Raw genomic sequence first — 12507 nt, forward strand, 5'->3', positions numbered from 1 at the left:
ACAATCCACTCTTCATAGAGAAATATAATGCATGCCACCTCCACATAATCATTCACTAATAAATGTTCTATTCACTGTTTGAACAAAATAACAATCGGCATACATTTGCTTATAATATAATAATGCAATAGTAGTCTATTAAAGTATGTGAACTGTACATGAGCCATTGTATTATATATAAATCATAAACTGAATACAAAACTCAGGCTGGAAATGAACACACTCTCATCGTATTCTGCAACACTATTTATGAGGGAGGATGAACGAGAGTCAGTCATTCTGTTGTCCTGGATTACTCCTCCACATTCGTTCCTTCTCCCCCAAGCCCTGAGCCCTGTTTGGACTGGGACACTGCACGATACACTCAGTGATCCTCCAAAATCATTCCTGCAGCATCAATCAAGCTGCAATCATTCCTGATACAAGCATTAGACTCTTCTCCAAAGTATCGATGCGCTGCTGCAACCGGACGCGACGGCCGATGATTTTCGAGTCTTGCTGCATGAGAGTCCCTAACTCTTCCGGGGACGAGAATTCTTGCATCATCGTTAGCTCCTGAAGGCGATTCACTATCGTCCTCTACAGTGCGTAGCGAATTTCCAAGGGTATCTCGTCTGCGAGGCGTTCGTGCATAATTTTTGAATACGCTGCAATGCGGACCTTCATTTTCCATGCCTCTCGGTACCACCCTGTCGCAATTACTGCTTCGTTAAGAATCAGCCCCTCACGGATAGGTCCAACATCTTATTCGATATATGCTTGGTTTGAGCGCCGAGCTGTTTCCACAGCAGAATTTACCTTCGCCATAGTTTCCAATTAGGAGGCATTCGTTGTGAAGATGACCGTTCTCTCTTTGGCCAACATTCTCTCAACGAACTCCACAGTTGTCATTTTGGTCTCATTCAGGACTTGGATTGCAAGCTTGTGGTGCTTGTCCCTCAAGTGAGGGTAGACTTCAAATATAAGACTTTGAACATGTAGCACAACTTCGGCGGCATATTTGAACACTCGGTCCACGAGGAATATACACGTCTGGGTGATGCTATCGATCTGTTTCTTCACCAACTGGTGCAAGACCGTGTGAGGCAGGAAGTCGGGAAGGGCCACTCCCTGATGCTCCGAGAACATCTGCCTAATCTCGTCAGTTTTGGATGGCTGGGACAGCCGCAGCCCAGATTTGCCCAGGTCTTCAGCAAATTTCGTGAATTCCTCGTGCAATCTTGCTGTGTAATGAAGAGTACAATCGTCGGGAACCAGACTGAAGTCTCCGTCCCGAACGACCTGAGTGAGCATGTTTAGCATTTCATTTTGCAGTCGTAAGAAGACCGCGACGGCCTCATTAACGCTGTCAATGCTCCTCGGAACATTGCTCATCTCCTGACGCCGCTTCTAGAGCGCTTCGTGTATTTGATCGCGGATGCGAGGTAAGCATCCCCTCACCATGTCCGATTGTATCTTGACGAGCCTTCGCGCAAGGGTGGGAATGCCAACCATGCTTCGGTCTATGTTTCTGAGGTCCGGGTGGTCATTAAATAACTCTAACTCTCGACACCTTGCCACAGCTATGCTGTCATCGGCAGGTGTGCGGTTGCGCACGCAAACATAACCGAGACCAATGCCGACGGCATCCGAGGTCACTTTCTTGAACAATCCCTCCGGCGCTTTATCTACCTTCGTGACAACCGCCAGCGTGCGCACGCCCTTTTTGTCCACAGTCTGAGAAAGCCGGATGGACTCGCAGGTGGAAAAATCAACCTCGGCTGGGAGGACGTTCAGGATTATGCTCTCCTCGGGTTTTATGTAGCGCATTATCATGTCACGAACCTCCTCGTAAATATTCTCCAGCTGACCATGAACTAGTACATGTGTAATGCCTGGGAGATCCACCATGGGAAGGTCGGGTGCGTCCGGCTTTCGGATGTGCAGGGAAATCGGAGTGTTTCTGATGTTTTTGTTGCTGCCGGCAAGGTCATCCGTAGCGGCATTGATAGCTGCTTCGATGTCGTCCTCTGAGTTGATTCTCATTTCTTTGACACTTCCGTACTCCATTAGAATTTTGGAATTCTGTTCGGAGAGGCAAGACTGGAGTCGAAGGATGAGAGGCACCCCAGTAGCAATCCCCTGCCCTCGAGGCAGCGTGATACCTGCGAGTGACTCGAGCACGCTGCTCTTCCCGCTGCTTTGATCGCCGACGACCACGATCGTTGGTATGTTCACGTTCTCCTCCGTGATACCTTGCGTTCGGAGTTTGTCCAACACATCTAGTATGGGTCGTATTTCCGAGTGGAATGAATTACGAAGTGCCTCTGGATCGTAACTTTCGATCGGGTTCAAGTTGCTCCCGCTAGAGACCACCAACATGTTGTTGATCGAGTCATTCATCGTTAATTCCGACTGTTCCGACATGATGAATGTTCTACATATATCGGACTTGGAAGGAAACTGGATTATTGCCCACTGGATTAACAAAAGAGGATCTCTGTATGACATTGTGAAGAACAAAGAACGTCGTTCCAATACGATCACACTTCGAAATCGTGGAGGTAGGATAAAATCAGCGCACAGCACAGCAAACCTCCTTAAAAAACTTGCATCGAAGGCCACACAATGACCATCCAATTGTGAGGTGCACAGCTCACGTAAGCTGCCGTTTCTGCGGCCAGGTTTGGCAATTCCAAAACGGAACTGGCATCACAGGGCAGACAGGGCCACTTTCTGCATTTTCTTAGCCAGTTGTGTGCCAAGGCTACCAGAGCTGGAGTAATATCCAAGTTAATCTAGTTGACTACAGCTGCGACGGACACCGCACAATCAGCAGGGCGTTAGTTAATTAGTTGGTTAGTTAGTACGATGGGTACGGAACTAAAATTAGTTACTGCGATGGGTATGCGCGCACTCAGTGAATAGAAATAACTCGAGATATCCTTCTGTGAAGAGGAAGTACATTCGAGAGGAATTGTTGGAAATGACGCACTTCCTCTTCTGCGTGTTATCCAGCTGTGATGGAAACGAACAGATCTAGTTCTTAGCCACCCTGTTACAAATGCCCAACTGCACCGTAAAAGGCAATAAGATCCACTACTGCGGTAGGACATTCGGAGCCACTATATATAGCCAGCAGCATGTCACGCCAAGTCATCCGTTGGAAACAATCTCAATTCGGAACACCACTCAGGCCGAAGCGAGTGATATTCCTTTGCACAGTAGTATTTGACTAGCGCTGAACCTCCTTGTTCATCATCTGGGACTCTCTCTCGCGACGTGTTCTCTCCGAGACGATAGCTGACTGGAAGGAAAGCTGCATCCGAGTTGAACTGATCAGTAGACTTTGGAGAATCAGCAGCGAGGGGCTTGTGCGAACAAATCTCCTGCAACGATAGTTCACTGACCGTCAGCGAGGTTGCGATTTCGAGGTTTTCCTTTGCAGAACCGCCTTGTGACATCAGGTTCACCTTCTTACCGAGACTAGTATAGACATTGTCGCCCATTCTGATTCATCTCTGTGTGCATGTAGCACAGTACCAGTGGTTAGTCGACCCCAATGGTGGGGTATTTCTCGACTTTTGTTTCCGCGGTGGATAATTTCTAGACAAATACTGGGCCACGGAAACTCAAGCAAGTAGATGCTCCACTGATGATCAGAGGGGATAGAAACAACTATTCGTCTCAGCCATGTCATATGTCTTCAGGCAGGTCAACTTGTGTCCTCTCCCTGCTGATGGTGCGGTGTCCGTCGCAGCTGTAGTCAACTAGATTAACTTGGATATTACTCCAGCTCTGGTAGCCTTGGCACACAACTGGCTAAGAAAATGCAGAAAGTGGCCCTGTCTGCCCTGTGATGCCAGTTCCGTTTTGGAATTGCCAAACCTGGCCGCAGAAACGGCAGCTTACGTGAGCTGTGCACCTCACAATTGGATGGTCATTGTGTGGCCTTCGATGCAAGTTTTTTAAGGAGGTTTGCTGTGCTGTGCGCTGATTTTATCCTACCTCCACGATTTCGAAGTGTGATCGTATTGGAACGACGTTCTTTGTTCTTCACAATGTCATACAGAGATCCTCTTTTGTTAATCCAGTGGGCAATAATCCAGTTTCCTTCCAAGTCCGATATATGTAGAACATTCATCATGTCGGAACAGTCGGAATTAACGATGAATGACTCGATCAACAACATGTTGGTGGTCTCTAGCGGGAGCAACTTGAACCCGATCGAAAGTTACGATCCAGAGGCACTTCGTAATTCATTCCACTCGGAAATACGACCCATACTAGATGTGTTGGACAAACTCCGAACGCAAGGTATCACGGAGGAGAACGTGAACATACCAACGATCGTGGTCGTCGGCGATCAAAGCAGCGGGAAGAGCAGCGTGCTCGAGTCACTCGCAGGTATCACGCTGCCTCGAGGGCAGGGGATTGCTACTGGGGTGCCTCTCATCCTTCGACTCCAGTCTTGCCTCTCCGAACAGAATTCCAAAATTCTAATGGAGTACGGAAGTGTCAAAGAAATGAGAATCAACTCAGAGGACGACATCGAAGCAGCTATCAATGCCGCTACGGATGACCTTGCCGGCAGCAACAAAAACATCAGAAACACTCCGATTTCCCTGCACATCCGAAAGCCGGACGCACCCGACCTTCCCATGGTGGATCTCCCAGGCATTACACATGTACTAGTTCATGGTCAGCTGGAGAATATTTACGAGGAGGTTCGTGACATGATAATGCGCTACATAAAACCCGAGGAGAGCATAATCCTGAACGTCCTCCCAGCCGAGGTTGATTTTTCCACCTGCGAGTCCATCCGGCTTTCTCAGACTGTGGACAAAAAGGGCGTGCGCACGCTGGCGGTTGTCACGAAGGTAGATAAAGCGCCGGAGGGATTGTTCAAGAAAGTGACCTCGGATGCCGTCGGCATTGGTCTCGGTTATGTTTGCGTGCGCAACCGCACACCTGCCGATGACAGCATAGCTGTGGCAAGGTGTCGAGAGTTAGAGTTATTTAATGACCACCCGGACCTCAGAAACATAGACCGAAGCATGGTTGGCATTCCCACCCTTGCGCGAAGGCTCGTCAAGATACAATCGGACATGGTGAGGGGATGCTTACCTCGCATCCGCGATCAAATACACGAAGCGCTCTAGAAGCGGCGTCAGGAGATGAGCAATGTTCCGAGGAGCATTGACAGCGTTAATGAGGCCGTCGCGGTCTTCTTACGACTGCAAAATGAAATGCTAAACATGCTCACTCAGGTCGTTCGGGACGGAGACTTCAGTCTGGTTCCCGACGATTGTACTCTTCATTACACAGCAAGATTGCACGAGGAATTCACGAAATTTGCTGAAGACCTGGGCAAATCTGGGCTGCGGCTGTCCCAGCCATCCAAAACTGACGAGATTAGGCAGATGTTCTCGGAGCATCAGGGAGTGGCCCTTCCCGACTTCCTGCCTCACACGGTCTTGCACCAGTTGGTGAAGAAACAGATCGATAGCATCACCCAGACGTGTATATTCCTCGTGGACCGAGTGTTCAAATATGCCGCCGAAGTTGTGCTACATGTTCAAAGTCTTATATTTGAAGTCTACCCTCACTTGAGGGACAAGCACCACAAGCTTGCAATCCAAGTCCTGAATGAGACCAAAATGACAACTGTGGAGTTCGTTGAGAGAATGTTGGCCAAAGAGAGAACGGTCATCTTCACAACGAATGCCTCCTAATTGGAAACTATGGCGAAGTTAAATTCTGCTATGGAAACAGCTCGGCGCTCAAACCAAGCATATATCGAATAAGATGTTGGACCTATCCGTGAGGGGCTGATTCTTAACGAAGCAGTACCTGCGATAGGGTGGTGCCTGTTGGTAACAATAACAGTGACTTACCAAACATAACAAACAACCTAAGTGAAACGTAGCAACTAGTCAAATAGGCGAGACCTAAATGGTCGCACCTCCCTCATTATAATTATAATAGTGTACACTCAATTTTAATATAGGTAATATATTCTTTTTATCAAAAACTTTCAAGTTCACTTGCTTCTAATATGATATGAGAGGGAAGCTCTGAAAAAGTTTTATGATATATATTTAAAGAAAACACTGCAGACAGAAAAAGGAGGCTTTGTAGAAGACGTTCTATATAGAAAGTTGGAGCACCGACGAATCCTCTTCTTGTCTTCAAACATGACTGTAAGCAACATTACCATGGATAAGTGGCCTAAGTTTGATGGCTCGTGGTATTCCATCTGGAAGAAAAAGATTGAAATGAAGTTTGAAATGGAGAACTTATGGGATGTAGTTTCAGGAAAAGAAACACAACCAACACTTCTTCAATGAGTAAATGCAACATCAACTTCACCATCAACTAATCAAACTGAAATCCTTACCTTGAAAAGGAAGGATCATGTTGCTTTAGCAGCAATTTGGGATTGCGTAGAAAATCCAATTTTCTCTCATGTCATAGCATGCAAGACAACCAATGAAGCATGGCTGGCCCTTGAAAATACATACTCCGCAGGTGACATCGTCACTCAATCCCACCTACAAGAAAAATTCATCATACCAAAGATGAAAATTGGAGAATCGGTAACTCAACATATACACAACTTTAAATGTCTGCTTCAACAATGCACTTCTGTCGGAGTTATCATTTCTCCTCAAATAGAAATCTTCACTCTCATGAGGTCCATGCCATCCCAGTATGGCATCGTGATACAAATGCTTCGCACAATGGGGACTGTAACACTCCCCACGCTGATTTCAATCCTCTTGCAGGAAGAAACAGCCATGAAAAGCTCTTCTTCTAACTCACATGCCCTCTTTGTAGGACGCAAAGGAAAGACAAAATGGCAACCTCACAAATCCAATCCTAAAGACCATAAGCTTTTAAAACAGCACAACAAACCTACAACTCTTTACCCACATTGTAAGATAATGGGGCATTGGGATTCCGAGTGTTTCAAACACAAAACAGGAGTTGCTGCAAATTCAGCAACAACAAATCATGATAACAAGAAAAATAACCAAATATGGAAGCAAGAACAAGTAGAGGAATTACCTCCCGCTTTCTATGCCCATGTTTACATTACACAAGCTTTTTGCTTGGCGAAATCACCTAAGCTTGGAACCACCAAAGACACACAATGGCTCATTGATACGGGTGCCACCCACCACTTGGCACATAATAAACGACAATTCATTAATTTCAAACCATTTCTACATGATGACAACAAAGTATACCTTGGCGATGGCACAGCATTACCCATCCATGGCCAAAGAGAAGTAGAAATCTCAATGGCAAATGGCGAGATTCTTCGTCTCTCTAATACCTTATATGTACCAGATTTACACAAAAATCTATTCTCAGTATGTGACTATAATCTCGAAGGTGGTGGCATCTTAATAAAAAATCAGATGTGTGATCTATTAGTAAGAACACAATACTCGCCTCCTATCCTATTCGAGATAATCTTTATCTACTAGGATCAACAAAATTCCCAGCCCAAAATGTGGTGGCACATACCATTACTTGGTCGGGAGAATCACCATCTATTTTCGTGACCCCAAGTACCGATCAGAGAGTTTTTATCTCGCAACCTTCACTAACGACCCTTTCTAGTCCTGATCACGTATGCTGGTCACCACAGCTCTCTCCAACGCCGTCTTTCCCCTCTACGAACAACTCTGCCTAATGGACAGTCAACGTGGAGTTATCTTCCGCCTTCAACCCCCATGCCTCTCAACTACCACTACCAGAGCCTCGGAATCCTACTCATCACCACGGAGCACAATAGATTCCTCTCCACCTCAGCACAACAAACTCGCAAGGACATTATGGCCTCCCGGAGATCCCTCCATGGCCGAACCGACTGTCTCTTACTGCTACTATCTTTTCTACCGATATTATGACACTACAACCTATTACAGCCTCATCGATCGAAGCCACTCAAGCTATCACCTCAGTTCCAAGCTCACAACAGTTCTTGTAGCATCAAAGGCTTGGTCATCCCAGTAGTGACCACCTCAAGCACTTCATCACCAACTCAACTGTCACGAGAATCCACCTCAAAACGATCTCCAACCAAATGTGCACAACATGATCTATAGCAAACATTCAACCAAAAAATTTCTAAAACAAGCAACTACAAGAGCCACCCAACCTCTCGAATTAATCCACTCAAACTTAAGCGGCCGCATCTCTACTCCAACATTCTCTAACTACAGATACTATGTTACATTCATCGACGACTTTTCCAAATATATTGTACTAAAACTATTATGAAAAAAGAACAAATGTCTACATGAATTCAAAATTTTTCACATGGGCTGAGAATCAAACAGGCTATAAAATCAAAACTCTCCACTCCAATCAAGGAGGAGAGTACTTATCTTCAAAATTATCTTCAAGTAGTACTCACTACCTGGAAGCACATGGAATTCAACTTCAATTCACCGCTCACTACCTAGAAGCACATAGAATTCAACATCAACTCAACATATCCTATACACCAGGCCAAAATGGTGTGGCTGAATGCAAGAATCGAACTCTCCTCTACACCACAAGGTGCATGCTCCATGAAGCTCAACTCTCTAGATCGTATTAGGGAGAAGCAGGGGGAGAAGCACGGGGAGAAGCAGTCACATGTGCTCCGTATATACAAAATCGACTTCCCACGAAGGCTATTCCTTCTCACACCACTCCATTCGAGATGTGGCACAAGAAGAAGCCCGATCTCACTCACATTCGTGTATTTGGAAGTCGATGTTATGGCAAAATCCCTGATCCGCTCCGTATCAAGCTTGATGGAAAAACGGAGGCTTGCATATTCCTTGGCTATAGCCCAGTCAGCAAGGGATACAAGGTTCAACTCCTCCGCACTGGCGCCACCGTCGTCTCTAGGGACGTCATCCTTCAGGAGAAGCCTGCTCCTCCCCGCCAACCTGTTCAGGCCAGCCCCTCACCCGATGCCAGACTCCAGGAAGACCCACATTTCTTCCTTCCCAGCAGGTCGCAGCTCCCTGCCACTCCACCTGCACGTGTATCCACGCGTGAGCCCCAGCACCCTCTTTCTGATGCTCCGCAGGTGCCGTCAGACCAGCATCAACGTCCTCCTTCACTATCTGTCACGAATCCTCTTGATGATCACCTCTCGTCTGCTGCTCCGGAACCAGATGCTGCTGATGGCCCCAGCCATGGGTTGAGCAATTTTCATATTTTGCTTCCCCTGGCTCCAGATTCCGCCCGTGCTCAGTCCCGACTTGAACAATCCTCCTCGCCCGAGGTACCACCACTCCTCCCGGCTAGACCGTCCCCGCGGCATGACGTCCGGTCTCCCACCGGCTTAGCCCTCATGCCTCATTTAGGCCACCACAAACAAGCTCCCAGCACGGACCATGTTGCTGACTCTCCCGTTGAGTCCCCGCATAGAACCTCTCCTGTACCCGTTCGCAAGTCTTCTCGCACCAACAAAGGCGTACCCCCGCCGCGAGACCCTTCCGAAGATTATGATCCAAGTTCTCTTCGGCCGCGGAAGACTCCTCCGCGACCCTCTCGACCGAAGCGCACTCTTCTAACCCTTGCCGCGGTTCCCATGGAGCCAACGACCTACACGCAAGCCATGACGTCTCCCGACAGTCACCATTGGAAATCTGCCATAGCTGAAGAACTAAACTCCCATGCGATGAACGGCACGTGGATATTTTCGACTCTCCCTGCAGATCGAAAACCCATCACCTGTAAGTGGATTTTCAAGCTCAAATTAAACAGCCACGGCCAAATTGACCGCTACAAGGCCCGTCTCGTAGCCCGGGGTTTTAACCAAATTCCCGGGTTGGACTACCACGAGACGTTCTCCCCGGTGGTGAGAATTCAGTCAATACGACTGATTCTCGCCCTTGCCGCCCAGCTGAACCTTCATGTCCATCAGATAAACGTGAGGACAGCCTTCTTAAATGGCGTTCTCTCCGAGGAAATATTCATGCGGGTGCCGGAGGTGGGGACTTCCCCCCGCCCCGGCAAGGTCTGCCGCTTACTCAAGACCCTCTACATGTCGAAACAGTCTCCCCGAGAATGGTTTACGGTCATAAACAAATTTTTACTGACCCTCGGCTTCACAAATTCTGCTGCGGATGGGAATGTCTATGTGTTACAGAACCGCTCTGACTTCGCAGTCCTCACCCTCTACGTCGATGACACTCTCATCGCGGGGAACTCCCTCCCCTTTCTCCATTCGATCAAGCGACAACTCAACTCTCGCTTCTTACTCTCCGATCTCGGCGAAGTACATCACCTGCTCAGTTTACAGGTCACTCGAAATCTTGATCACGGATGGTTCCGAATCACACAAGCTCTGTACATCACACAGAAGCTTGCGGAATTCGGTTTCCTCGCCTCCAAACCTGTGTCGACCCCGCTGGCCCTTGGGACTCATCTTTCAGCGGCCGACTGTCCGTCCTCCTCTGCCGAAACTGCCCTTATTGCTGCCTTCCCCTATGCGAATGCTGTGGGGTCGCTGAAATGGGCCAGCTTGTGCACTCGCCCGGATCTCTCGTTCACGGTCAACGTTCTTGCTCAATGTATGCACAACCCGGGCGATGCCCATATACGTGCATGTAAACATGTGTTTCGGTACCTCCGCGGCACTATCGACCACTATCTGGAGTACCGCCGCACTTCTACTGTGCCGCGCCCTCTCTACGGCTTCAGCGATGCCGACTGGGCAGGCGAAGTGGATCAACGCCACTCGACATCCGGCTACGTTTTTCTTCTGTCAACAGGCGCCATCAGTTGGAGCTCCACACGCCAAAAGACGACAGCCCTATCCAGCACGGAGGCTGAGTATGTCGCCATGGCCACAGCCGCGTCCGAGCTTCTATGGTTGCGGCAACTCCTCCACGACCTTCACTGCACCGACACCCTAAAGACGCCGACCCGTGTATACTGCGACAACCAATCAGCGTTAGCATTAGTCACAACCACTCGTTTTCACTCCCGCACAAAGCACATTTCTATCCGCTACCATTTCATACGCCAACTTATGGCTCAACACAAAGCCGAATTTACCTACTGCCCAACAGACAATATGCATGCGGACATTTTCACGAAGTCCCTCACTGCACCGAAGCATGCCCAGCATTTACCCATGCTTGGCCTGCTTGGAGGAGAAACCCCCCGTTCGTGATGCTTTGGTTAAGCGGCCGTGTTGGAAACAATAACAATGACTAACCGAACATAACGAACAAACTAAGTGAAACGTCGCAACTAGTCAAATAGGCGAGACCTTGAACGGTCGCACCTCCCTCAATAGAATAATAACAGTGTACACTCAATTTTTAATATAGGTATTATATTCTTTCTATCAAAAACTCTCAAGTTCACTTGCTTCTAATATAATAATTGTGAATTGATTGATGCTGCAGGAATGATTTTGGAGGATCACTGAGTGTATCGTGCAGTGTCCCAGTCCAAACAGGGCTCAAGGCTTAGGGGAGAAGGAACTAATGTAGAGGAGTAATCCAGGACAACAGAATGACTGACTCTCGTTCATCCTCCCTCATAAATAGTGTAGCCGAATACGATGAGAGTGTGTTCATTTCCAGCCTGAGTTTTGTATTCAGTTTATGATTTATATATAATACAATTGCTCTATACAGTTCACATACTTTAATAGACTACTATTGCATTATTATATTGTAAGCAAACGTATTCTGATTGTTATTTTGTTGAAACAGTGAATAGTACATCTATTAGTGAATGATTATGTGGAGGTGGCATGCATTACATTCCTCTATGAAGAGTGGATTGTATAAAACAATAAAGTTAAATACCAAATTTTTATATTATAATTTATTATTAGACGTTATTTTAAAGTTTTAGAATATATGAAATGTGATGTTTTTTATTTCCAATTGGTGCTTATAACATTTGACATAGGTATGCTATTGTTGTCATGGTATCTTTTTGTTTTTGTTTATATTTTGTTTTGTGTTTTGCTTCTGTTGCTTGATGTTTTAGTTCAAGGCAAGGTTTTCTCTCATCTACTCTTTGTTCAAGATTCATAGTTGTTATTTAAACTTTAAAGTGTGAGCATGCATTAGAAGTAATTGATTGATGGTTCAAGTGAATAGGCTGTTTTGGAGTTTGTGAAAGTTGATACCCCCTAGTTACATTCAATTTGTTTTAATTGAAGATCAGAGACTATTAGATGTCAAAAGGAAGTTTTGTGCGGAAAGTTGATATTTGGAGTTGATCTTGGATATAGTTTTCTACTTTGACAATATTTCTAATATAATGTGAAGGACAAGATTTTGATGAAAGCAAATAAACAAATGTGGGTTTCTCAAACAAATATAAAAAAATATGTATATTAAAAAGAAATTTGAAATGGCTATTGCCAAAGAACAAAGAAATTAGAAAGTCTTGAAATTAAACTAAAAACAAGAAGAGAATTCATAAGAATGAAGAAAGCTTTACTCTTGCTTCTATATATATTATCTATTTAGGATCTATGTGGTA

General features: G+C 46.3%; 2 protein-coding genes across 2 annotated transcripts; one reads left to right on the top strand and one right to left on the bottom strand.

Annotated features, from left to right (window-relative positions):
• Positions 1 to 246: 246 nt before the first annotated feature.
• Positions 247 to 2779, bottom strand: LOC112284542 (putative dynamin-related protein 4A). The gene has a single exon (XM_024524426.3). It carries the CDS (start codon positions 2488 to 2490, stop codon positions 1390 to 1392), a length of 1101 nt encoding a protein of 366 aa, XP_024380194.1. The 5' UTR covers positions 2491 to 2779; the 3' UTR covers positions 247 to 1389.
• Positions 2780 to 4040: 1261 nt separating this feature from the next.
• On the top strand, positions 4041 to 7368 carry LOC112284877 (putative dynamin-related protein 4A). The gene has a single exon (XM_090251977.1). It carries the CDS (start codon positions 4041 to 4043, stop codon positions 5139 to 5141), a length of 1101 nt encoding a protein of 366 aa, XP_090108103.1. The 3' UTR covers positions 5142 to 7368.
• The last annotated feature ends 5139 nt before the right edge of the window (positions 7369 to 12507 follow it).

This window comes from Physcomitrium patens, chromosome 7 (assembly GCF_059467195.1).
Source record: "Physcomitrium patens ecotype Gransden chromosome 7, ASM5946719v1, whole genome shotgun sequence".
In the NCBI taxonomy this organism is placed as follows: Eukaryota; Viridiplantae; Streptophyta; class Bryopsida; order Funariales; family Funariaceae; genus Physcomitrium; species Physcomitrium patens.